General features: G+C 40.7%; 4 protein-coding genes across 4 annotated transcripts in view; 2 read left to right on the top strand and 2 right to left on the bottom strand.

Moving 5' to 3' along the window:
- Positions 1 to 146: 146 nt before the first annotated feature.
- On the top strand, positions 147 to 2387 carry LOC133137825 (small nuclear ribonucleoprotein Sm D1-like). The gene is made up of 4 exons (XM_061256194.1): positions 147 to 276; positions 1067 to 1143; positions 1393 to 1584; positions 2190 to 2387. Exons 1-4 carry the CDS (start codon positions 263 to 265, stop codon positions 2264 to 2266), a joined length of 360 nt encoding a protein of 119 aa, XP_061112178.1. The 5' UTR covers positions 147 to 262; the 3' UTR covers positions 2267 to 2387.
- Positions 2388 to 2599: 212 nt separating this feature from the next.
- On the bottom strand, positions 2600 to 12830 carry LOC133136657 (sodium- and chloride-dependent transporter XTRP3-like). The gene is made up of 11 exons (XM_061254299.1): positions 12661 to 12830; positions 10427 to 10567; positions 9419 to 9510; positions 8259 to 8486; positions 6960 to 7070; positions 6316 to 6557; positions 5810 to 5972; positions 5258 to 5462; positions 4832 to 4991; positions 4433 to 4598; positions 2600 to 4232 (listed from the first exon to the last, which is right to left on the bottom strand). Exons 1-11 carry the CDS (start codon positions 12782 to 12784, stop codon positions 4065 to 4067), a joined length of 1800 nt encoding a protein of 599 aa, XP_061110283.1. The 5' UTR covers positions 12785 to 12830; the 3' UTR covers positions 2600 to 4064.
- Positions 12831 to 15223: 2393 nt separating this feature from the next.
- Positions 15224 to 17970, top strand: LOC133136260 (gamma-glutamylcyclotransferase-like). The gene is made up of 4 exons (XM_061253582.1): positions 15224 to 15559; positions 15906 to 16051; positions 16923 to 17055; positions 17348 to 17970. Exons 1-4 carry the CDS (start codon positions 15458 to 15460, stop codon positions 17528 to 17530), a joined length of 564 nt encoding a protein of 187 aa, XP_061109566.1. The 5' UTR covers positions 15224 to 15457; the 3' UTR covers positions 17531 to 17970.
- A 187-nt stretch (positions 17971 to 18157) lies between these two features.
- Positions 18158 to 27254, bottom strand: part of LOC133136259 (E3 ubiquitin-protein ligase znrf2-like) — a 35717-nt gene continuing 26620 nt past the window's right edge. Inside the window, exons 4-6 of the mRNA XM_061253581.1 lie at positions 23118 to 23223; positions 22953 to 23027; positions 18158 to 22797 (exon numbers count right to left, since the gene is read on the bottom strand). Coding sequence (XP_061109565.1) covers positions 22970 to 23027; positions 23118 to 23223 — 164 coding nt within the window. The 3' untranslated portion in view covers positions 18158 to 22797; positions 22953 to 22969. The remainder of the gene's footprint in view (positions 22798 to 22952; positions 23028 to 23117; positions 23224 to 27254) is intronic.

Below are 27254 nucleotides of genomic sequence, written 5' to 3'. Positions count from 1 at the left end.
TCTTGAACCACTTTTAAAAAAAGATATATATATTTTTAAAAGTTGTTCTGTATATTGTGTTTTTCCCCCATGTCCTCCAAGCGAAGATCCAACCTGAGATGGCGCTGTTTTGTAAAAAGGCTTTGAAACCAACTCCAGCTGTATTTTTCGTTTCCGGGTGAAATACACCAATTTAATGTCGGTCTTCGAAGCGGAAGCGTCAGCCAAGTAGCTAACATTTCGAACTTTAGTTGAGGATTTCGCGTTGCTGCTTATTGCAAACATGAAACTCGTACGGTAAGATATGTTTAGAGCATATGCTTCATTGCTATGCATTAACCGGAGAATTAGAAATGTGTAGATGATAAAGGATTGCTTTAGATTAGGCATTGCTGGTTGCAGTGTTTTGTGCTGTTGGTAGTGCCGGAGGCGGGAAGTAAATTGAATGAATGAATGCATTTTGGAACTAAGGTGTCCAATGCCGCACATTAAAACGGCTTTATTATAGTCCATATAAATGTCTTATCAGCTAAGCAAGTAAATCAACTAGTTACCTAACGCTAGATAACGTTAGCTGTTTGAAAGTGCAGTTATTGAACACCATTGTTCGTATGCATGTAGCCAAATTAACGTTATAGAAATAAGAATTGCTAAATTGGCTTATTAGTGTTTGTCCCAAACCGGTCACATTTAGTACCAATTTTATTAAAATCGGCCCATTCTTGCTGTGCCTTTCCTAAACCTACAATACTTCTGTCTTCCTGGTTTGTGACGTTGGGCAAAATGGGATGTTCCTACGGCATTCTAATAATCGAAACGACAGACTGTAATTAATTACTGTCTTGCTAAAGTGTCTACACCTGGCCGCAGAAGCTTAGTTACTTGTGGGAAATTAAGAGTCAAGAGACCAGGCAACGGAATTGCATAGAATTAAACCAAAAACACTTATACACAATGTGTCACCAGTACTGGGTTTGGGAAACTGCTCTGAATTACATTAGCATTTTCCAGTATGCAAGGTCAATTGTAGGTTTGTCAGTTCGATCAGTGTTCTATTTTCATCAGTGCATTTCATATGATCCCTCAGATTTTTGATGAAACTGAGCCATGAGACGGTTACGATTGAACTGAAGAATGGCACACAGGTTCACGGCACCATCACAGGTAAGCCATTCCAGATTGTATTACCCTTTATCATTTACACTTGATTTTAAAATTCTAGTTTTACTTAAAGCTGTGAAACGTTTATTATAAATGTGCACTGTAACATGAGACATTTGTGAGTTCTGTGTGATTATCACCGCAGTAATCGTTTTGGCCTGTCCAAGTGTGAAGAGTGCATTCTGCAGAAAGAATCGATTGACTTAAAATCCTTATGCTGACTCTGTGAAATGGTTTGGTCGTGTCCTGCAGGTGTGGATGTCTGCATGAACACACACCTTAAAGCTGTGAAAATGACCCTGAAGAACAGAGAGCCGACACAGCTGGAGTCCCTCAGTATCCGTGGCAACAACATTCGCTACTTCATCCTTCCCGACAGCCTGCCCCTAGACACGCTGCTGGTGGACATTGAGCCCAAAGTCAAGTCTAAGAAGAGAGAAGCGGGTAAGGGCTCTGTAGAGAATGCTAATGGACAAACTTGCAAGAGTTGCCAGCAAACTAGGTTGATTCGTCAGTCACAGGAGCCTAAATGCACTCTACGTTTTTCAACTGGAAGTGATATTATGAATACTTTGAGTGTAGATGGAAAAACTACACTTCAAATACACTGAAGTGGGCACTTCATCAGGTATTGTTTTTTAGACTTTGATCTTCTGCTACTGTAGACTGTCAAAATCCCAGGAGAGCAGCAGTTTCTGAGATATTCAAACCACCCTGCATGGCACCAACTATTATTCCTCTGTCAAATGTCACTTGGGTCATATTTGGTCTGGAAAACGCCTGAACCTCTTGACCATGTCTGCATGCTTTTATGCATTTAGTTGCTGCCACATGATTGGCTGATTTAAGTATTTGCATTAACAAGCTGGTGTACAGGCCTACGTAATGAAGTGCTCAGTGAGTGTAGACTTGCTGTGCCTGACCCTGATCTTGAGGTGCTTCTCACATAAACAAATACTTTATTGCAACCACAGTTGTGACTGCCTTTGTGATTATAATTGTAAATTGATGTGAAAATGACTGTTGGTCTTTCTCTGTTGCCCTTTCAGTGGCAGGGAGAGGTCGTGGGAGGGGCAGGGGCAGAGGGCGTGGAAGAGGACGAGGAAGAGGGGGCCCAAGAAGATAACTTCCCCTCCATTGCACATCAACTTCCTGCTGTTTTGTACAGATTTTGTATTGCTTGGAAATTCTGGCAAGTGTTGTTTTTCTCCCCCCCATTTTCTACATAAAGCTTTCCTGACAAAATACTTCATTGTTTGTGTAGTTAATATATTCTGATGGGTCACTTCATTCCAGTTCTTTCTCTACTATGTTGAAATGCATCTTCAGGTTGTTGGGCAGTTGGCAAATGAAGAGGGGCGGGGGGGAATGGTCACGTAACATAAGAACGAGTGCCGGTCAGATTCTGCTTCGATTGGTATTCTGCATTTATGCGAAGAAAAGACCAGACGCAACCACAAGGCAGAACCATTTTTATCATATGCAGTGGCACAAACATGAATATACCATTTAATCAAAAGCTGTAATTCATAAAGCTTGAAGAGAGGGGTGGTGAAGTTCACTATATAACACTCCATTCCCAAGTTGAGGTATTTATTCCTGGTCATGTTAAGATCGTGCTTCAATTCCAACTGTCCAATTTCTTTGTGTCCCAGCATGGACAATCTTTATTCATCTTTTGAAACTCCCATCCCATCAATGCAACTTGGTTGAGGTTCATATTTTCTGAAATGGACTGTCAACTGCTTTGACACCATTGTGAAGGCCAGTAACGTTTTCCAGACCAGGACGTTTGTGCTAAGTACTTGAAGGAATAGGTATTTTCAGACTTCTAACGGTCAAGAGGAATAGCAGCAGCAAACCCATTGAAACCACAACACTTTATCTTTCCCCCTTTTCTGTAAATGCGCTGATGTTTGGCTGTGGCAATTGGAAGCAATTTTCAACCAATGAGCTTGAATTATTATACATTTATACAATGTTTTGGTACAGAGTATTGGGCCGTCAACTTTATATATTGAAACCCTAATTTAAGCTATAAGCACAGGCAGAGGGCGAGTCAACATGTCCGTGAGTATTTCAATGATCGGAAGGGATTTACAATAGACTTGTAACAATGTTTTAACACCAAAATCTTACCGATTGTACGTTTAATACAAGAGAACACTGAAGATTTATTTTGGGCCACCAATTTACACCAGAATCTAACATAATGATTGATTAAAAGAAAAACCTTTATTTTGGTGTTCAATGAGGAGCATGTCTATTCCAGTGTTGATTTTTGGGGAACCCTCTAATTGAACAGACAAATCTAAACATGCTATCGGCAGCAATGTTTGAATTACGATTTAAGTTTTATACCTTTTGTTTTAATCAAGATTTAATCAATTTACCTCCAGTGTGATGAATTTTGCAGATCAGAACAAATATGGGAAGCTAACCTTGTTTTCTGGTTTGCATTTTCCTGCATGTCCATGCCTCTGAACCACATTCAATGTGATATCAATTACTCATGTGTGGAAAAAATGCTGGTGAAATAATGTTTTAAATCGCTTTGGTCCATGGTAAAAACCTGTATGTGTATGAATAAACATTAATTGCAAAACTTAAGAACCAATAGTTGTACATCTATTGAACCAGAATAAACACTGGAGAAAAATGACCCAAACTAAGAAAGTTACTGAAGAATTAAGTTAATGCATTTCATGAATGAATACAACTTTCATAATAAAACATTCTGAAAGACCTGCTTGGATTTCTGGAGAATCTTACTTGAGAGAAAAATAAACCCAAACAATTGCCTGGTTTTTCCAAAAATGACAGAATGATGATGATATGAACCTCTTAAATTTGTCCTGATGGGTGAATGCTACTGGTTAGAGGTCTCACTGCAGAAATGAGTCTCTTGGCTATCACCCCTTCTTTCAGGAAATTTCTTCAGAGGTCAAAGGGCAACTGACGACACCTTCTTTGGGCTCCTTCTTGCAGTAGGTGTAGAGGGCTGTCAGCGGCATGCAACAGACAGAGGACAGTAGCAGGAGGATGATGACCACCTGAGCGCTCATTGGGTACTCCTTGGGTACTGACCTGCCCTGTTTTTCAAGTGAAATGAGAAAAGAGCTGGTTAGTTTTGTGATGCTGTGAATACTGTATTTGGCAGCCACAATCAGTACACAATAAGCATTTTCACTTTGCTCTCACAAGTTACAAAAGTATGAGACAAAGTCCTACTTGTCAAAAAAGGTACGTGTTCCAGAAGCCATTACACAAGAATGGTGGAACAGAATCTTACCAGGTCTTTGTCCCAGGCGTGGTAAGTGTATGTTCCGCCCATTATGTAGTTGGAGACATAGAACACGAACAGCCCAATTATGATGATTGGGCTAATGGCTACCCACATGATCTTCCAGTACCAATTGGGCCGGTGACCAATCATGTCCTCAATGTCTTTTTCAAACCTATAACAGACGGGAGGGAAGGATACCTGGTATTGCTCAATGGTAAAAGACCAAGAAAAAGTCGCATAGCCACTTATTTAAAAAAATCCTGTACTACAATGTGTGAGTGGCAAAGTTACATTTTCATGCATATTAAAACTTTCCTAACCACATTCCAGCGGTCATTGTAACATGCATGTTATCATGCTAAGAAGAAAATAAAGGCTCAAGAAGTGGAAAAGACATCGAGACACCTTTTCAGGCCGTAGATGTAACAGACACTGATGATCTCAATGAGCACGATGAGGAGCAATGAGAAGGTGCAGGAGTAGTCATTGAAGATGCCGAACCAGTAGTTCCCGGAGCGGGTGGTGAATCCCAGGCCGAGGATCAGACCGAGGACACAAACCAAACCTGCCGAACCAGCCAGGAGACACCCACACACAGGGACACAAGACCACAATCTTAAGACCACAGACCATAAGACCACAAGCAAGAGCAAGGACAACAGAAACAGCAACCCCCACATCTATGGACTAACTTTCTGCACCTACCTGGCCAGGTCTCAGTAACATACACAACACTCTTGTTTCCTGGAATGATGGGAAATGTGCCTGTAATATCACGAGAGCACAAAGAGTTTGTTTGGGCTCAAGGCTTGGACTGTTGTGTGAGCTCACCGTTGATGGTCGCCTTGCTGAGGTATCTGGACAGGAGCTTGGTGTCGTGCAGTGGGGTGGTGATGCCTGTGATGTTTCCCAGCATGCTACCCACCCCCAGCGTCAGCAGCATGAAGAAGTAGAGCACGGACCACAGCTGGGACAGGGGCATGTTCTTAATGGCCTCGCTGAACACGATGAACGCCAGGCCTGTGCCTTCCGCAGCCTGAAACAGGAAATGACCCAAACAGTCTCCCTTTTATCATTTCACTTACAATAAAAATAGTCCACTTTTTCTTCTGATGTGAATATACCAGTGAATGATAATCCCTCTAGTACAGTTTTATGCCAAAATGACTTCCTGTTATAATGACACAGCAATGAATGTCTGGGCAACATCTCCATAGCTTCTGCATACAATCCACATTAGCAACTGAACACATCATACGACAGTCTTACAAGACGAATGAAAATATTTTATAATCCTACAGTCAATTGGTGAAGTCATATAGTGAGAAAGCCTTTGCTACTGACAATGGAACAGGACGAATGAGTCGTTGTGTGGGACGATACCGTATCTAGTTCAGATTGCAGGCTGCAGCTCTCCAGCTTAGAGGCCAAAGCAGAACACTGGTCCGGATGTGTGCTGTTCAGCTCTGCCAACCAATGCGTCATGTTGTCTGTGGTGATGGAGTCCTCTGCCACGTCCAAGGAGTTTACGAGAAGCATTCTCACCCTGCCAGGACCAAAGGCCATCAGCACAGTAATGGACCCAGTCAAACTGTTTAAGTATGAGTTACTTTCCCAAAGGGAGGCACTGACATGAGAATTATGGTTGCGGTCTAAGAAACAGTACAACAGAGGTGCGAACTGGAATGCTGATACACGTTACTGATTCTTCTTCAACCTGACTTTATTCACGTTATCGCCCTCTCTTTGATCCTTCCCAGACAGTAAGCCACTCCAGGACGATCTGCCCCGATTCTGGCCTGAAATCAGCTGGTACCGGCACTGATGCGGTCCGGAGTCACTTGCTATCTGGGTTAGTACCGACAGATCATGGTGACAGCCATAATGACCTTTCCAGGCAGGTCTCGTAGTTGAAAGTGGCCTTGAAGCCGTAGACGGAGAAGGTGACGATGCTGGCGAAGATGGACGTGCCGCTGTTGATCAGCGACACGATGATGGTTTGCTGCTCGAAGTTGTTGTGATGGCGGTTGTAGCTGGCGAAGGCCACAAGGGAGCCGAACCCCAGGCCCAGCGAGTAGAAGATCTGTGTGGCGGCGTTGATCCATGCCATGGGATTAACCAGCTCCTCCAACTGTGAGACAGCACCCACACACACGCGCACACGTGCACACGCATTCGCAAAACCATGCAAAGGCATGCAAATACAATACACATGCACAAGCGCACAGAAAACAAAAGGAAAAACATGTATACGTAGGCACGTACAATATGAGTGCAGGCTTACAACTACAAACAACAGGTTCGCAAGCATGATCAAACACGGACATACAAGTAGACATGTTTAAAAACACCCATTGAGAAGAATACACAGGAACATGCACACAGGCATAGGCGTAGACAAAAAATTTACATGTATAAACTAACACACATTCACACAAATAAAAAGGTAACCATACATCACAATAGTGATTTCCCAAATTTCAAATTTTAGACTAATTAAAGAATAACACTTGAGGAAAGAGCATCTCTTTACCTTTGGTGTGAACATGTATGCGAGGCCATTAACTGCTCCATTCAGTGTAATACCTCTGATCAGGTAAATGGTCAAAACCACATATGGGAATGTTGCAGTGAAATACACCACCTGTAAAACAGGGCCAGGTAACCGTTAACACAAGCTACTTAGTGACCATCTGACACCACACTAGTACATCTCAACAATAAAGAGGTTTTAAAATGATTCATAACACTTCAACGTGGTGCATGTTTCTATTTCTTCAGATAATATGTGGCAAATATTTTTTTTAATCCATGTCATTTTCACAACGTGTCTTATAATAGAGTAAAGTAGTGACCACTTTATTAGGTATTTATTAGACATATTTTTTATCTGCTGCTGTAGCCCATCTACTTCAAGGTTCATGTTGTGTGTTCAGAGCTCTTCGGCATACCACTATTAACACATGGTTATTTAATTTACTGTCTACTTCCTGTCAGCTTGAACCTGTCTGGCCATTCTCCTCTCACCTCAACGAGGCACCTTTGTCCACAGAACTGCACCATTCTGTAATTTCTCTGTAAATTCCACAGACTCATGTGTGTGAAAATCACAGGAAATTACCTGCTTCTGAGATACTCAAACAACCCCTTCTGGCACCAACAATCTTGGTCAAAGTCATGGTCGAATTACATCATATTTATTCCTCATTCTGATATTTGCGTTAAAGAGCTGGTGTACAGGTCTACCTAATAAAGTGGCCACTGAGTGTATATGTATCTCAGCTTAAGGAAATTATATTGTTTATGGGCAACAATGCATTCTTATGCATTCAAATGGCACATAACATCAGTGAAATATCAGTGATATCAAAATTAATGTTAGCATTTTAAAGCTCTAGATGCAAAAACGCCATTTAGAACATGCATGGGTTTTCATGAGCACTTAATATGTATAGATCAACTGATCGTTGTTAACATGTACTATTTGCAGGCACATAGAAGCACAGGTGTACACCTATACATGTGTGTAAATGATGGAAGCCACAATTCAGAGAAAGGAAATTTGGCTATAAGCTGAGTATCAAATCAATGAGTAATCAGCTAAATCACTGTTAGAATGTTTAATGAAGCAAAAATGTTCTGCCCCCACTGAATTCACAAGCCATTAGAATATCATGAAGATGCATCCCCTATTCAGCATACTGAAACATGCATGTGTATGGTGCAGGACTGCTCTCTGGAGAGGAAGTACTTTAGTGGTACAGTAGGAAAAGGAAAGCATTGCTGGGCTGAAAGGGCCCATTTTTGGATTATGCTATGTTATGTGAAGTACCTTCCCTGTGGACTGGACCCCTGTGATGATGCAGAGGTAGATCACCAGCCAGGCCAGCATGAGGCAGAGAGCCTGGCCTGAGTGGATGCCTCCATACTCCTCAATGGAGGAGGTGATGTTCAGCGTCTCCCTGTACCAGAAGTACTGCGTGGGTGTGCCCAGTTCACACTCCTCCAGCCTTCCCGTCAGGTTGTCATTGACAGGGCACTCTGCCCAGGGCAGCACAGTCTGAGGGGATAGGGAGGACAGTCAGGCTTTGTGGACCTTAAAATGGCTGGGGCTGTTGTGTGTTGGGTTATCAGTGTACTCGCTGATTCCAACCAATTTTATTTTCCTACGGACATTTTATTAGGCTAACACGAGCCACATGGAAATTGTGGTTCATTCTGCCATCATTAGAAATGGTCTAACATTTCTAACAATGAGAGTTGTGGCTCACAAATACTTTGCTGTGACTCCCTTTCCCAAAAGTTCAGCACAGTGCTTACAAAACTTGGTGTTGGAGGCACATACTTTATTCCATTTTCCTAAGTCAGCTCTACATACCAGTAAAATCCAGTAACACCAATCTGTAAACTTAGTTATTTATACTGTAAATAACCTTGGAAAATGGTGTTTCTTAACAAACTTCTTCCTCTTCTCAAAAACAACCCAAGAAGAAGAAGAAAGAAAAAAAGAATGAAAACTTTATAGGCATCAAAGGTGTGTGGCGATGGATAGAGCACATTCAGTTCCTGGTTGTAAGTAATGGTATACTTCTTGCTAAATGAAAAGAAGGAAGTCCGCACACTTATTACATTTTATATATAATTTAAATTTAGTCGTCTAATGTAATGTATCCACTTTGTATCATTCAATTAAAATAATGTATATATACTTTTTTAGGTGAGGTTCTAGCATAAGCTCCCTGGAGTTTCCTCACCTGCACAAATAATAAAGACAAAACACTGATATGCTCCTTACACATGTCTATTAGAGGTAAATAAAGGTGTGTAAGGAGCATATCAGTGTGTAGGCTTTATTCTTTTCTCCTTACTAAACTGGATGTGAATATCCTGGCCATCTTTAATACTTCATGCTAAACCATATAAGGGAATATACTAATGAAGATGTGTAATTGTTTTTGATGTGTTGTGTGCCTAACAGGGAGTTCAGCCCACCTGGAAGGAGTGGAACAGGTACCAAAAGGCCCAGCCGATGATTACATTGTAGTATATGCAAAGGTATACTGACGTCACAACACTCGCAATGCCTGAGGGTGAGAGGCAAAATGCATTTCCTTTAGTATACCACTTACTATACCTCCCCAGTGCAGAACTACAGTAGCTACTGTCAGCCTTCATTTTTAGTAAACAAATGTGAATTATGAATTGCCTGGGAGCTGTCAACAATAAAGCACAAACTGACATATGGAATGCTGATTTGACCTTTAATAATCAGAAAATATACATAAAAGACAAAGACAACATCGCTCACCCTTGCTGTAAAAACATATGCAATGAAAGTCTTAATATGAACTTAACATTAATAATGAATAATGTTGTTTAAAGGGAAAACAGTTGGCCTTTCTTGGCCAGGCATTGTGAAATGGAAAGCACTGTGCATTGCATAACATTGCAAAAGAAGTTGTAAGTTTAGACATGTGTAGTGAATGCTAATTTCAGTCCCTGCTTTATTACCCTACAACTTGGCAACCTCGGTGGGAAAGCTATATTGTAAGGAGAAGCTCTGTGACAGTGTGCTTTCTTGGAACATGTTTTATTCAGTCATGGACAGAATGGAGGAAGTAAGGACAAAAGTCGGGCTCTTTTTAACATGCAATGTGTGTGCTGAAAAAGCTTTACAGTTAATGGCTTCATAAAGTCAATTTATTAGCCGGTTGTAAAAATGTCAAAGCTGGAACAATGCCATTGGTCAGTGGTGTTTCTGGTCTCCTGGTCCAGCCTTCCCCAGGCGGTGTGTGCATGCATACATGTATCCTGTCTCTGTCTCTGTCTGAACACATGTATCCCTCTACCCCTCCCACTCTCTCCTTCTATCAATCTTGTATGTGTTTGTGGTTAGGCATCTCTCTCTTGCTTCTGAATCTGCATGCATTTCTGCATCCGCATCATGTGCTTGTGTGTGTCTGTCCACCTGTGCATGCAGATATGTAGATCCGCACTCACCCACTCCCCCCAAATAAGGGCTGATGGCACTCCATGCCCCGATGCTGCCCTGTCGCATCTTCTGTCCAATCGCCAGCTCCATGTAGAAGAGGGGCACGCCCTCCACCACCAGCATGATAAGATAGGGAATCAGGAAGCCACCTGAAGGAACACAGCTCAGGTGACCAGAGGTTCTCTTCCTGCCAATCACCTTCTGCTATTTTACCTTACATGGCATTACATTTTATTTAGTAGGCGCTTTTATCCAAAGCGATGTACAAAGAAGTGCATATCAAGGTCATTAGAACATACAGAGCAGGTCAGAAAAGCTACAACTCACAAAGTAACCAGTGTACAGCCATGAACATCATTTCCAGTACACATGGCAAATAGGCCAATGGCATTTTACTTCTACTGACAAGCTTGCAGTTATTATGCAAGGAACAACACGATGATGAAAATAACTCTGAAAAAGTCTCCTTTCATTCTTACCTTTATGACTTTACATATCATGATGGTTTAACATAACCCTGTGAAGTGTTCATCATCATCCTAAAATATGGCTTCTGTTTATGCTATACTGACAGAGCGTATTGACAGGGTGCAGTGTGCAACATTAACAAGTGCAGACAAGAAAGGGAGTGGCACGTCCGTTGAGGATCGGAAGGAACTTTAAACTCAATGGAAAAAAAGGAAACAAACTAAGATCTGCAATTATATTTCCCTCCCACAGCTCCGCAAATAAGGCCGCACCACAGGGGTCTTAGTGTTCCATCACCTTCTATTTCCCTGAGAAGTTTGAAGAGCCTGACAAGCAATTACTGCACTCTGGGACCCGATGACAAGTGCACTGGCGCTTATACAGTTTGAGTGACGCGTGGAGCAAGATCATGTAACTTTCCAAGAACCGAGGGCCTGACCTCAGGGGCTGTTCCTCAGACTACCCACGGGAAGCCATGCCCATAATAGTCATAAAGTAAGTGTTGCATGGGCATTTAGCTTTGTTTTTACATTCTGATCTTTATGAATTTATGTTAAATTGAGATCACAGAAATGCCTGATTAAATTTCGTAAGGGTTCGTTTAAATAGCTCAGGGTGTTCAGAAACGCTTTCCCACTGTGGTAAAAGACCAAATCCTCCCAGTTATTCAGAATTATACAGCGTTAACATTCTTTTGAGGCAAATGATTAACTGCAAATAACTTTCCCTGAGCCAGGCATGCAGATTCTTCCTCTACGACATCAGGAGAGTATACCATTTCCTCACTACCAAGTCGACTCCACCCAAGTTTAAACTTTTGTTGTTTTTTTTTGGTTTCAGAGCCTGTGGTCCCTTACTGTTCTTGTAATGTAGTTTAATGCTCACTTGAACACCTTTCTTGTCTGAATAACCTCGTCTAAATGTTCAATTGGGCAGTTGACAAGTTAATCAAGAATGTCTTCCCCTTCTGTCTCTCTTGGGACTAAACTTTCCACCTTTGGTGAATGACTGCAATTCGATCTGTAATCTTTGAAAATGTGTTAGAATGTGCTGAATAGGAGCAAACTAAACAAATTACATATTGTAATTGCCATATAATAATACATGTATGAGTTATTACACAAATCATTCAGTCATTCATGTCTATCAATACCCTCACTCACGCTTGGAATTATTATTGTTTTCAATCACTTTGATCCATACGTATTTTACTCATCACATTATGTTACACAATGCAGAGTACTTTGAGTTGTGTTTTAGGATATTATGGGGTAAACTTGTTAGAGTGAATCATGTAAATATAAATACATTACATTATTTGTAATTGCAATGTAATTGTAACCACAAGAAACACTCTGCAAATGTGCAATATACCTACTGCTAATTTAACAGCAATGAATGTTTGGTTTGAGGAAGGTTTTAGGAGTGGATTTGGATAAGCAATAGATTTAACAGAAAATTGTGTCAGTACATTAACCTCGGATATATTCTTCACAACAACATGCATTAAACAGAAACGCACAATAAGTCACATCCAAGTATTCTCAGGATGTTATTGATGAAACAACATAGTTCTTTAATCTCATTAAAAGTGATTTACATAATATTTTGCCATACATTTAATAACCTGCCCCCTTTTACTGTTCCATGATCTATGCATAATGCTTCACTACTGTATATTTATTTGGTCTTACCATCATCATGCTCAAAATTTGTTAAGAAAACCTGAACAGAAAAACACATCTGTGCTGCAAGGAAAAAATTGATTTCTTACCCCCTCCATGCATTTGACAGAGGTATGGGAAACGCCAAACATTCCCCAGTCCCACGGCGAAAGACACGCAAGCCAGGACAAACTGCGTAGGATTGTCCCACGATGGTCTGCTATCCTTTTCCATTGCAGAATGTGGGAGATTTAAAGATGACCTCAAACCCTTTTGGCTCTGGTTCCTTATGGAAAAACAGCATAAAATATAATCCTATTAGCAGGACATTGCAAATAGGCTGTATTTCAGACAGGCTAGAAAAATCTGGTAAACTGCAGCTATGTGGTGTCTACAAGTATGCTTCTATTCAAATGAATGAGGTCTCCTTCTAGAGAGAGGAGGGTCCTTTTTATAATTGGCAGGAGGAAGTGCGTGTTTAACGATTGCAAGGTGGTATTTTAGCTGGAATTATTTGGATGAATGACCATCACGGTGTGATCAAAATATGATCTAGTATGTTAATTGACTCCCTAAATTTGAAAAATAATGACTCATAAATTAGACAATATTCATCATTATGGAGTTATCAGATATCTCCTTTCTAGGGTTGAAGTTGAATAGGGTGCTTAGGATTCTCCAAAGAGCCAGCTTATTCATTCTTCATTTTAACCAAAGAGGGGCCACTGTTGAATTGCATGTGTCATCTTTTGGAATTAATATGAATCTGATCTTTTGATTTATGTGATATTACTACTTAATCAGATGTCCATAACTGCAACAGTTGAATGGATCATTGATGCTGCCAAATACATATAAACCTAAGTTGTTCAGGCTGAGGGACACAGACCTGCTGGACTGCTGGTAAAACTTTGGAGCAGACTGCATGAGAACATAAACTCAGGCCTGAGGCCCCAAGTGTCAGAGGATGAAAAACCATCTGTGACAGATGCTCCTCTGAGAAACTATTGCCACACCCCCACTCCCTTCCCCCTAACTTGGACCAATACTGACTTCTTTGTCCCCTGTCCATGAGCTTGTCAGCCCATGGTGTCCTGTTGTGAGTTGGTAGGATTTAGCGATTGATATTACATTACATTACATTATTGGCATTTGGCAGACGCTCTTATCCAGAGCGACGTACAACAAAGTGCATACCCATAACCAGGGATAAGTTCGCTGAAAGACCCTAGAGGGAAGTACAATTTCAACTGCTACCTGTACAACAAAGATAAGGACGAGGGCCGCTTTTTTTTTTTTTTGAGAACAAAGAAACAAACAAACAGAGCAAAAGTGACCAAAGTTAACTATCCAAACACTGCTTACCTAGCCAACTAAAAATTCTGATGCACAAAGCAAGTCACAGAGACAACAATTAAGGTTCACAGGGAGGTAGGGAGGGGTGCTGCTTGAAGAGGTGTGTCTTCAGCTTGCGCTTGAAGGTGGGGAGAGTTTCTACAGTTCTGACCTCAACGGGGAGTTCGTTCCACCACCGTGGAGCCAGAACAGACAGTAGTCGTGAGCGTGATGTGGAGGTTCGGAGAGGGGGAGGTGCCAAGCGGCCTGTGGAGGCTGAACGAAGAGGTCTGGCAGGGGTGTAGGGTCTGATGATTTTTTGTAGATAAGCTGGGGAAGACCCCTTAACTGCTTGGAAGGCTAGCACCAATGTTTTGAATTTGATGCGAGCCATGACAGGCAGCCAGTGGAGGGAAGTAAGCAGGGGGGTGACGTGTGAGTATTTGGGAAGGTTGAAGACCAGACCAGCTGCTGCATTCTGGATGAGTTGAAGGGGTCTGATGGCAGACGCTGGGAGGCCAGCCAAGAGGGAATTGCAGTAGTCCAGGCGGGACAGAACCATCGCTTGGACCAGGAGCTGGGTCGAGTAGGGGGTGAGAAATGATATAACATTCTTATTACTATATACATTCATCAGACGCGGGCGGCACGGATGGTGCAGTGGGTAGCACTGCCAGCCCACAGCAAGGAGGTCCTGGGTTCGAATCCCTGTCGGCCGGGGCCTCTCCGTGTGGAGTTTGCATGTTCTCCCTGTGTCTGCGTGGGTTTCCTCCCACAGTCCAAAGACATGCAGGTTAGGCTGATTTGAGAGTCTAAATTGCCCATAGGTATGAGTGTGTGAGTGAATGGTGTGTGTGCCCTGCGATAGACTGGCGACATGTCCAGGGTGTATTCCTGCCTTTCGCCCAATGTATGCTGGGATAGGCTCCAGCCCCCCTGCGACCCTGTTCAGGATAAGCGGGTTAGGATAATGAATGAATGAATGAATGAATGAATGAATGAATTCATCAGACGCGCTCAAAATACAGAAAAATGGCGTTTGTCGCCCTCTGCAGCTTTAACAGTGAACTGAAACCGAACGGTAGTTGCTATCTAAGAAATATCAGATACATTTATTAATATGTATCTCTGTTAGCCACGTCTGTGTGATCATGACATGTAATGAACCAAAATGTATAACATGTAGCCTATCTGATGCATGAAATACATCGTTACATTCAGAAACAGTCAGAAGGCGTACAACATTCATGCTTTTATTTTGAAACGTTATTCCCTAGTAAAATAGGTACCTGAGTCAGCGATTTAGGATCCAGCTTCAAAAACTCACGCAGTTGTTATCTTATCTAGCCGGACCATTCAACTGTGATACAATATATGAGACTGAAATGTCATAGATTTGGCACTAATTTGAGAAACATTCACATTAGTACTGCGTGAGGCTTTTGTGGATTCTTTGGCACGTGTAGATTACGTCACGGTTTGAGATTAAAAATCAACTATTCAACGTCGTTTTTAGCTGCCTCGCTGTATTCCCATCACGATTTCAACGCTGGTGTCACTGTGTAAGCCATTATGGCAACGTTCATGTATTTTTCTTTTGGGAGCAATTTGCTGAGGGAGAGACTACGGCTAATGAATCCGTCGGCGACATTTTACTGTATTGGTAGACTAAAGGTGAATTAAATTAGCTAGCTGGCTAGCACCATTTATAATTGGTAGGGACCCGTTTGCCGAAGTTAGTTAAATGTGGCGGAAGTTAGTTAACTTAAGTTAGCTCTGTGTCTTGCTATTAGAGAGCAGAATAGCAAATAGTTATTTTAAGTTGTCCTTAAATTCGGTCATAAAGAGAACAACGTGAACATCCTCGAGAATAATTTAACAGTTGGCTAATTGGTCAGTAACATTACATTAACGTAGAGGCCATTTGTTTTTCGTTATCGTCTAACTGCCAGTGGCGTTCAGAGAAGAGAGGGCAACGAAATATCTCCCAAGTAACTTAAACATTCGCTTCTACATACAGGATTATAAACTCAATTTTGGATTCATCGGAGAGCAAATGTCCAACAGCTGGCATGGTGGTGTGGCCACCATTGAACAGAGCACAGGGAATGAAGTTTGGGGAGTCATCTGGAAAATAAATCAAGACCAACTGGCCAGTTTAGATAAGTAAGTTGTGTTTTGTTTTGTGTAACCAGATCCCACCCGTACAGATTTAATGAACACAATAGGCATAGGATTAGAAGAATGGTAATGGCCATATGCTTCGTCCAACTGAAGCAGGCTGGATTTTCATACAAGAGTAGTATCACTAGAGGATCTCGTTAAATAATAAATTGAGTGAGTGAATATCAGAGATTGTGACAACCCCAACAACGGATTGCCGTGAAGTGGTTTTATATTGGGATATTCGGATTCCTGCTTCAACAGCTCAGCAACGAAACTTCAAATACTGAAACAAGTCACTAATTATGAATGCGGATGCAAGCCACAACCTTAGTATTGACCGAAATGCATATGTTTCGTCAAAATCGAGCGAATGTTGAACTTCTCGTCCTCCAGACAAATAAGGGACCGTCTAGAAGTTGACCACGAGAAATCGATTTATTTTAAAAATCCATAATAATACTAACATGAGTTACAGAACTGACCCCGATTTCATGGCAACTTCGAACAGAAAGGCCCCACCTGGGATTAAAACCCAGGACCTTATGACCTTGTGACCAGTGCTATTCAAAAAATAGGTTGTAGTGGAGTGCATGTTTCACTATGAAAAATGTAGTGTTATCTTATTTGGTTTCGTTCGTGAGCTATTGAATGCGGAAATTCCGAATATCCCAATATAAAACTATACGCCAATCAATCAACGACAGTAAAAATATACATTTTATGTACAAAATGTCAGTATACTTTTTAGCCTACTTAACATTCATCAGATGATATCGGGCATTAGGCTGCATTATTGGTGTCCACATATTCTATTAATAAGTACTCTTATGCGGGGACAATCTTTGCATCCCTTTGTCATTTATGTTTGGAGGCAGGAGGGCGTGGATGTTGGCATGTATCGACCGCTGGAGGTGAAGGTGGAAACGGATGAAGGGGATATCGTCTGTAGAACGTATCAGTTGAACGACTTCAAGCCCAGCCTCCCCTCCCCTCCATACAAGCAGGTAAGAGAAAACAAGGGAGCAAACAACGTGTTTACGAGTTAAGTTAATGGTGTATAAGTTACTTTACTTTGTAGTTAAATAGTTTGGTATTTGATAAACATTCAATCGAACGTTATTTTAAGACAAGTTATGTTTGCAGCCTTGGCTGTATTAAAGTTGAGGCTCATAGAAGCCATAGGTATAAAGGCATCCTGGAAATGAGGCAAACAAAAACGAATTATATATGCATGTATAGCTATTCCCAGTGTTTTGAATATGTTCTCGTTTATTTGCATGTCGATGGTTATTTAAGGTAATATGCCTCGGAGCCAAACAAAATGGGATACCCTTGGATTACATCAGGAAGCTTGAGGCGTTGGAGACAAATGGCTACTGTGGGCCTTCCATCTTAGATGATATCAAAAGAGGTAATGGAGTAGAACACCTGGGAAATGGAAAAAATAAGCCAATGACTGACTTGTGTGGCAACCGGTGAGCAGAGTGAATCAGCCTGTGTCCAGAAAACTCGTTTGGAAGGCTAATACAGGAGCCATTCTACATAGAAACAATACCAAATAGTCAACTCAGATTGCATACCCTGTTAGTTACATAGTGGCTGGGCATTCAAACATGCAGTTTAAAACTGTAAAACATACTTGTATTGATAAAATGTTATGCTTTCTGAAGGATAGTGGGTCTAATGTTTAAATGTATTTGTTAATCAGAAATTATCTAGTAAATGTCAAGATGGGAAGTGAGAAACTGTAAATCATGAATTGTCTAGCTTAAAATATGTCACTTAAGTGAATGTTTGTCCTATATTGACTCAGATGGAAGAACAGTTGTGATATTGTCTTACACGGAAGTGAATGTACTGGTGCAATTAACCAGTTGCTGTAACTTCCAGCAAAGGGATTAAAAATGCTTTCCACACCATTTCTCTCTTTGTACTAAAATCCTACAAGTATCTATAATGTTCTCTTTCCCCAACTTACATAAACTACTTGAATACCCAAAAAATTTGCTGTAGCATGTTTATATTGAATAACCCACTGGTTTTGCATAATGATTTAACATTCTTTGGTTTGTGTTCAATTTTGTCATGAGTCTTGCACAAGAAAAGTTCATGGAATTTCAAAAGATTTTAATTTAATAGTTCTGTACATAGTTTTTTCTTACATAAATGGAATGTTATAACACATATACCTTAATTGTCTGTTTAAAAGAGTTTGTGATTATCAAGTTATGTACAGTCAGCCTGTCAAAGCTTGGTACCGGTCAGCTCACTGAAACCTTTTCATATTGTTCAGTCAAGTTCAAACACTAGTGAAATTGTTTGGTCATACAGTTGGCAGCACTGTACATCAAACAATCAGATGTGTGCTTGTCTTAGCCTTCTTCCCATTGAAATTAATTCATGAAATCTGTCCTTTTAAGGGATGCTTTGAAGGACAGAGTGGTTCTCTGAAATATATAAACTCAGGCAAAGTGTTTGGTTAGCCCTAAAGTATTTATGAAACACACATGAAGGCCGTACATCCAAGCACTTTCCCAGAGTTTAATTTTGAAATCTCTAACCTCTGTAGTAAGACAAATTCATGGTGCTCCAATTAGATGTATAATTGTGTAATGAAATTTCATATACTGATTTAAAAACATGATCCCAAGTTCTATACATAGAAGACAATTAAGGATCACAGGTTCAACATTTAAACCAAATTACAATGTAAATAAGCTGATGCTGTGTATAATAAATGATCTACATTTCCTCAAGGTAGATTTGGACAGACCAATGTTAAGAAGTTAATCCAACTGGCTCAGATGGGGCAAATGCACAAGGAGAAATTAAAAGTAAATACAGGAAACTCCTGGGTCATTCTGTGAAAAGTGCTGCTATAACAAGCCATCAAATATTGGTATCGGTATGTTACACATTTTAATGGTTCTCTGCTTTATTGCCAAAGATATGATGCTCCAAAATTTATATAAACCCCAATTTCCACGCGCGAGTAACTTTTTTGGTACCACCCCCCTTTTTTAAGAACCAATATCTTTAGAACGATAAATCCTATGAGGCTAATGTGTATGTTCTCTATTGAATATATAATGAACATGAACAACGTTTGAGCAAAATTCGAGTGGTCACCCCCCACACGTCAAGTTGATTTTTCACGGAATGACCCTCCTGCAGCAATGGAACCAGAAAATAAGCATAGAAGATGATACAATTTAAAAACGTGAATATGCAAAAATGAATTCATTCAACAGACAGGTACAGTAGTCCAGCAACTTCCACCCATAGTACGTGTATGGATTTAATATGTACTCGCATAATAGCTGGCATTTTGTCAGGTTGTCATTCTCCGTTATAAATCAACATTAACATTTAATTGAGATTGGATAATCCCAAGGGCAGGCACAGAGCTAGGTCCTAGCAGGCCCCTGGGCACGAGCGCCCTTCCTTGCCCAAGGGTTTTTTATGTGGGAGGCGGCTATGCAGGAGTATGCATGTACGCTTCTAAGGTAAAACATTTTTTTTTCAGCTGGTACAAAATGAAAAGTGAATTTAACAATGTGTATTCAAGTAATTGAAGTTGCCAAATTTGCTCATTTCTCTTTTGCACCAGCTCATCAAGTGAGGTCCATCTAGGCCTATTACTGATTTCTGAGTTTCGCTTGTTCTGCATTACACAGAAAAACGATTTGCCCCAGTTTCCAGATTTAGTTTCCTTTGAGAATACATTCAAATTAACGAATGCCTGTACTAATCAACTAGGCTACCGTAGAACCCCAGAAAACGAAAAGTCGGGCCAACCGAAAACGGTATGGAATCGGAAGTATGACATTAATACAAAATGACAACGGCAAAACACAAACAACACCATAATTGGTAGTATAAAAAAATATATTGACAAGGCTTAACGCCTGTTGCTAAAGAGTGGACTACAAGGAAAGTACCGCTTTTGACAGAAAAGCACCAGGACAAAATTCGCTGTTGGATGGAAGAGAGAATCAGGCGAATCATTTTAAATCCAGCAAAGATCGCGTCACACTGGTGTCTACGACGAATGCAAGCGGTTATTTTCGCTTACCATTGGTGTTATTTTAAGAGCAGTACGATACTTCATTGCCTTGCCAATGTCTGATTTGGCAATTTTAAGTTTTGCAAGTTTAGCTTGTTAATTATTGGATTGCACTTGACAGTTAATGTTTTGAATAATGGTATTGAGGTTATTGGTTTATAACTCGAAATAAACCGAAATGAAATCATTTTATTTCGGTGTATTTCAGCATCACTTTCAGAGTTCTGAAAATGTCAGTGTTCTGATTCCGAACGACCTTCACTCCCAATGTGTTGGGTTCACTGAGGATCTACTGAAATTGATTTGCTGTGAAAAATGAATGGTGAAAAACCGTGACCAAATTCTGCACCAAAAGTCAACACAAAAGTGGCCTAATAGAATTCACTTTGGCAACATTTTCAATCTTACCTTTCTTTTCAATCTGAAACCTGGGAGAGATGAAACAGAGTGCCAATCCAAAGGTCTTCCAAACTCCACAGGGCACATCCTCCACTCACTAATAACCAGTACCTTGCACAACCATACTTCACATTTTTTCTGGAATGAACACCTAACCTTACCTGGCTCTAGTTTGCTGGCTAAAGTAACCGGTTTTCAAAGTACAGCATGTGCTTGTTGAAGCTCTCATTTTAAAGGGTGTTGCCACAATTCCGGCTTTAGTACAGTATTCAATATTCACAAGCTTACAATCACTTAAAACAAATCTGCAAATTGGGTAGGATACAGCTAGTGGAGAATTTCAGCTATGTAATATTTCGGAAGAGATTGTACATGTTGAACACATTTTCTTTCACTGCTGTTGAAATTCTCAGCAGGATGTGCCCAATCCTGGCTGTACCCTATCCAACATAACCATTTTTGGAGGAAAAAATCCTTTTGCACAGTTTATCTCTGTATGAGCGATAAACAAGTGTCATGTCACACCTTGTACAACATCAATAACAATGAACCTGGGAGAGATGAAACACAGAGTGCCAATCCAAAGGTCTTTCAAACTCCACAGGGCACATCCTCCACTCACTAATAACCAGTACCTTGCACAACCTTACTTCACATTTGTGCTGGAATGAAAACCTAACCTTACCTGGCTCTAGTTTGCTGGCTAAGGGGCGGCCTGTAGCATAGTGGTTAAGGTAAATGACTGGGACGCACAAGGTCGGTGGTTCTAATCCCGGTGTAGCCACAATAAGATCTGCACAGCCAATGGGCCCTTGAGCAAGGCCCTTAACCCTGCATTGCTCCAGGGGAGGATTGTCTCCTGCTTAGTCTAATCAACTGTACGTCGCTCTGGATAAGAGCGTCTGCCAAATGCCAATAATGTGAATGTAATGCTAAGGTAACCGGTTTTTCCAAGTTCAGCATCTGCTTTTTGAAGCTCTCATTTTAAAGGGTGTGGCCATAATTCTACAAACCTGCAAATTGGGTAGACTACAGCAAGTAGAGAATTTCAGATGTATAATATTTTAGAAGAAAGTGTACATATTGAAGAACACATTTTCTTTCATTGCTGTTGAAATTCTCAGCAGGATGTGCCAAATCCTGGCTGTACCCTATCCAACATAACCATTGTTGGAGAAAAAAATCCTTTTGCACAGTTTATCTCTGTATGACCGATAACCCAGTGTCATGTCACACCTTGTACAACATCAATAACAATTAATGATAATGAAACACACACATACAGAAGTATTTCCCTGTACTTATCCCTGGGAATAAATTTCAGCCATATTCTCACATTCCAAAATGGTGTCTCTCCACTGGATTAGGAGAGAGTACAAGGCTTAGCCACGCATTTTCAGGGCAGTCAGCCCTGAACGTCCACAGGATTGAAGAGTCCTGAGTAGAGGTCTGTGGTTGCTACCCCTCCGATGGTGCCAAAGGGGAGGTTCTCGCTCAGACATAACGCTGAGCTTTCACATTTGCTTTCACCACAAGGGGGCGCTGGTCAGGTCCTCAACCAGAACCCAGGATGACCCTCCCTGGGGAGTATATTCCACAAATCAGGGAGAATGCGCTGCTCATCACATGACCTGCAGGCTGTACAACATTAAATCCTTTATTATTGGCTTCTGAAGGCACTGGAAGATACGGCTTGCAAGAGGACGTGCCCTTGCTTCAAGGTATCAGTGTATGATTGGCCATCTTAAGTCTTGAGAGTGCCAGTGTGTGATAGGGCACGGCCGCAGTAAGAGCATAAAAAGTGCAGATCTGCCATCCAAAAACAAGGCAGCAGAGGAAGTCCAATCCCTGGACGAGAGGAGGGAGATGAATGCAGCCAGTGACAGCTCAGCAAGAACCTGGCCCTTGAACAGGAGTGTCAATCATATGAGGTGCATATGTCAGGGTTGGGAATGGGGGAGGAGCTCCGATCTGCAAAACATCGCCCAATTCGCCAGGGCTGCAGGGTTGCCATGTCATGGCCACCAGTGCACAGACGGTGAGATGACTTGATGCTAAAGGCTGCCACGGTTGCTTCAGTTTGCTGAAAAAGGAAGTGTGCAAATGTATGCATAACTATGCAAAGGTGATTCCCTGAAGACTTGATGTGTTTTTGGCAGGTCTGGGTGTCCAGGGGTGAGGGTCTCAGTATTGTCCCGCGACTGCAGACCCAGTGAAGCAGGGGGAACGATAAAATAATTCACATTGCTGTCAGCTGGCATTGGAGCAGGGAATGAGAAACCTAGGGAGGACAAAGTCTATTCAGAAAACAAATATTTGTCACAATGTTACCATGCCAATGAATATGGAATATTACCAAAGCATTTACATATTTTGCTTATGAAAATTATTTCTAAAAGTGCAAATATAAGGTATAAATCAGTGAGCCTGTATTACCTGTGCAAATAAGGACTTTAATCTGAAGGATGTTCTGGGCATGATCTGTTGACCTCAAACCACTCATCTATACAGCTTCAAAGGGAGAGAAGCACATTTAAATATGCTGAGAGAGTATTATCTGAGATCATTTGAGTACAAAAAAAGGTGAGTATGTACCATTACCCTTTGTGATATATGCAGAGACAGGGTAGGCGTGCAATGGTGTCTCCTTGTACCAGTTCCTCCAGGCATATTGCACACTCTCCAGAATCCTTAGCCAGAACGTCCTCTGGAGAGAGAAGACCAAAACCACCATCAAGCCACATAATATCGAAGGACATGGACAAACTGGCTTTTATACATATACAGATGTGGGAAATCATATTAACTGTATCCCAAAATTATTGACCATGTTGCTGCTTTAGGAGCTGAGCCTCATACATTTGTGACAGGAGAGAGATTTTATGAGATTGGAGGTACCATATGCTGTTCATACATTGCTGCTCAGAACCAATCAAACCTATACATTTTCCAGAGAAAACAATTTTAACTAGTTAAAATAAGTTACTGTTACATACTACTGGTTTTCAGTGAATTGAGGCATATTATTGGCTGGTATCAAATCCCAGGTGCCAGTGTTGACTGTGACCAGCAGCCCTACACATACAGATTACATAACAGATTAAGCATTCTGATCACAGATATAAAATGTCATGACTATGAAAATGCCCTCTATTGTGGAGCCAACAGTATTTTCACGGTCTCAGAAATATTAACTCGAGAGGCTAGACAGACGAGAGATTCCTTGGAGGTCCCCCAAACAAAGTCCTCTTTTTAGACGTACGCATCACAAATGTCTTGTAAAACATCAACCTTTTAGGCCATAAAATTTTTTTCCGAAGAGTAACAATCTCAGCATGCCTATTGTTCATTACCCAGGAAAAAAAAATGTCATGAGCTAAAATGCTTCGCAGTTGTTACTTCAATACCATACCACTAGCCAGTTCTAGATTGAGCTGAAGTTATACTGTATTTTTTGCTTATGAATGGGGATCACGCCTTTACTGTCCAACCGTATTACCGATACTGGTCCGAGTAGTTCATAGGTCGGCTATCTTATATAGAGCCTTTATAAAATGTAGGTAATAGCATTCACAATAGTATGTCCACATACTTTTGTAGGAGTACGCAGCGGCAAAACGGATAACCATGATAATTCCTCCAGAGAAATTCTAAGTGAACAATCAAGTTTGAGCACGTTTTTCGAATTGCATTATTATGCATTTGTTTTGCTGGATCCTTGCCGTGACAAGGACACTGACATTATCTTATTTTGAGTAATACATGGATTTCCAAAATGCAGAGACAGTGAGGTCCCCCCGCTCTTGTTTTGCCACCCACATGTTACAAAATAATAATAAAACTTGTCGCTAAAGCAATTACATCTTCAAATAGGTTATACAGATCGAACCATTAACACTTTCAAGCGGCATATCCCGTTACAATAGTGATTGAAAATTGCATTGTTAAAAATGGAATTAATACAAAAAAAAAAACACACACTGGCCCAGCTCTTAAAGGGCACTTAAGGGGTTAAACAATAAATGGAATATTTAAAAACTATGCTGCCTTCTAACTTGGAATGTCTTCGGCTTCCCAACATTTAGTTTTTACTGAGCAAAGAGTAATAGAGAATATGAGTTGACCATGATACTGAACATCAGATCTGCAAGTAGCCTATGGCTTTGTGTGGCTTTTCAGCAGGCTAGTAGTGCTAATAGCACTCACATTAGTATTTTGATGAATACTAGAATGTTCAAAATGACCCACTTAATGTCTCGGTGCATTTTCTGATCAGTAACATCAAAGAGCCACAGGGGGGTGGTCTTGGCTCAACGTAACATATTGCCGATTTACCCTCCAGGAAGTCTCGCTGAGCCTCTTACAAGAGATCTTCCCAAGATAGCAGCATATACAATACATGACAACAGCAAAAAATAAAAATGCACAAATCTGAAAAACCATTTACCAAGCTACAGTATGCCTTTATAATAGCACTTGTAATTAAAACCCTACACAAAGCCAGTGTTTTTCCTTTGTTCTTTCCTATTCTGATTAGATCAAGGGGCTTCAAGGCAATCGGTACTAATCTTAATTGTTTCCAGCTACTGAATGCTTCCTTCCTATTTACTCTAAACAGAGACCTGCAGCTTACATTTATGTTGTGAGTTTATCAGCAGGGGTGATCTTGTTCACTCAGCATGTCTGAGAGATTGAGGAAAGTTCCACATGTCACCAGGATTCCTATACGCACTCTCGCCAATGGCATCTCCGTAGTTCTGTTCTGTTTATACCCTCGCCTGGACCAACAGACTGACCGTACTCAAATTACAGACTCATACTACTGACTCCCCATGAACCATAAGCTATATCCCCTACAATACTTATATCAGTGGAAAAAAGGATCTGCACAGGGCAATTGAGATTTAAAAATTGGCATTTAAATTATTGGCATGTGGCAGACGCTCTTATCCAGAGCGAATTAAACCCATAACCTTGTGGCATTGCAGAACTGAAACTTTCAGGTATTAGTACCGATGATGGTTATGATGGATGTTATATTGCACTCTAGGGAATGGAGTTTCCTGCAAGTCACTGTTTTATCCCTGGAGGATTCAGACCAAACAAGCAAATCTTTGTATGATACTGGGCAGGGACTTCATCAGAAAACAGTGGGCTGAGAATCATGTGACAGTTTAATGATCTGTGAGGAATGGGTGGAGAGTGCGTGTGAGTGTGTAAGAGAGAGAGAGAGAGAGAGAGAGAGAGAGAGAGAGAGAGTGTGTGTGTGTGTGTGTGTGTGTAGGGGGGATTTCAGGTCTTGTTGTGGCAACAAGTCTGTGTTTGATCCATGGAACTTCCCCTCAAAAACCCATCAGGCCTAATTCCAATGACACATAGCGGGGTGGATTATCAGAAGAGTGCATTTTAAAAGAATGGATATTTTTTCCAATGTTAAACTTGCTTCAAACTTTTTATAGGGGTGATAAACACAACAGTTGGTCTGCCCTTCATCCTTTAACCCTTGAACACGTAACAGAAAAAGATATATATACACTCTGAGCATTTAGGCCCCCAACCAGGATACATGCCTTTCTGCCTTGGAAATGTATATCATCTGATTTCAAATAATTTATATTACATATTTTACTGCTCAGACTCTCATTTTAAGTCATTTACAATTAAAAACACCATGTTCAAACCAAAAATGAATACAAATGGCATCAACAGATAACTACCTTCAGAATAAATTAGGGATATATACATTCGCTGAGCAGGGCGAATGCTCTTAAAACAGCCTCAATTCTTTGTGGATTCCACAAGATGTTAAAAACATTCCTTTGAAATTCCTTTCCATGTTGACATGATTGCATCACATAATTTCTGCAGATTTGTCAGCTGCACTTCATTGTGGCCAAGAAGGGATGCACGTGGTCAGCAAACAATACTAAAATCGGGTGCGGCATTGAAGGGATGATTGGTTGGTAGTAATGGGCCCAAAGTGTGCCAAGAAAACCATTACCACTATTACACCAAAGCCACCAGCCTGGACTGTTGACACAAGGTAGGTTGAGTCCATGGATTCATGCTGTTCGTGGCAAATCGTTTATGTTGTATGTAAGTTGTATGTGCAGTAACACTTGAGCTACAATACTTTGACTGAGTAATTAACCAGTAAGTACATTATGTGGATTAGGTTCAGGTGGATATATTGATAGGGGGTTAGGGTTTAGGGCTAGGCGAAATTTGGGGGTTGGGGTTTGGGTTAGAGGTTTAAATTTAGTATTAGGGGTTATGACTAGAGTAGGATTGTTTTCTAAGTATACTACTTACTGACACACAGTCATGACAGAAATGTAATATAAAGTGTAATCAATCACAATAGTTTGGCAGCTAACTAGTCGCTTAAAATATCTCTTAGCTTGTTATCGGACGTGAATCAATCTAGCCATCTAACATACATAATCTACAGTAACAAGTAATCTGCAGAGATATCTTATATGTTCATATATGTCTGCAATGCAATGGGCTTGCCAACTACAGATTTTAGTATTGCTAAGTTGCACTATTTTTATGTTATGGATACCCTTACAAAATTAGCATAAAACATGAAGACCATTTTGCATCAAAATAACTCAATTTAAATCCAATGGATCCCAACCCAAGACCACTCATTCTGTGGGTAATTCATAAATATACATGCTTTTTGTAATTTAATGACTGTATATTTTATTAATTTATTCATTTTATTAATTAATT

Source organism: Conger conger, chromosome 9 (genome assembly GCF_963514075.1).
Source record: "Conger conger chromosome 9, fConCon1.1, whole genome shotgun sequence".
Lineage (NCBI taxonomy): Eukaryota > Metazoa > Chordata > Actinopteri > Anguilliformes > Congridae > Conger > Conger conger.
Note: the sequence above shows the minus strand (reverse complement) of the source record. Positions and strands in the feature narration are given on the sequence as shown.

Excerpts from the sequence above, each read along its gene's own strand:
- LOC133137825 (XM_061256194.1), top strand. Across the intron at positions 1,144-1,392 it reads GGTTCACGGCACCATCACAG|GTGTGGATGTCTGCATGAAC; the intron begins GTAAGCCATTCC and ends CGTGTCCTGCAG. Across the intron at positions 1,585-2,189 it reads GTCTAAGAAGAGAGAAGCGG|TGGCAGGGAGAGGTCGTGGG; the intron begins GTAAGGGCTCTG and ends TTGCCCTTTCAG.
- LOC133136657 (XM_061254299.1), bottom strand. The coding sequence starts at position 12,784 with ATGGAAAAGGATAGCAGACCATCGTGGGACAATCCTACGCAGTTTGTC. Across the intron at positions 8,487-9,418 it reads ACCTGTTCCACTCCTTCCAG|ACTGTGCTGCCCTGGGCAGA; the intron begins GTGGGCTGAACT and ends CTATCCCCTCAG. Across the intron at positions 7,071-8,258 it reads GGGTCCAGTCCACAGGGAAG|GTGGTGTATTTCACTGCAAC; the intron begins GTACTTCACATA and ends CCTGTTTTACAG.
- LOC133136260 (XM_061253582.1), top strand. The coding sequence starts at position 15,458 with ATGGCAACGTTCATGTATTTTTCTTTTGGGAGCAATTTGCTGAGGGAG. Across the intron at positions 15,560-15,905 it reads ACTGTATTGGTAGACTAAAG|GATTATAAACTCAATTTTGG; the intron begins GTGAATTAAATT and ends TTCTACATACAG. Across the intron at positions 16,052-16,922 it reads CAACTGGCCAGTTTAGATAA|GCAGGAGGGCGTGGATGTTG; the intron begins GTAAGTTGTGTT and ends TTATGTTTGGAG.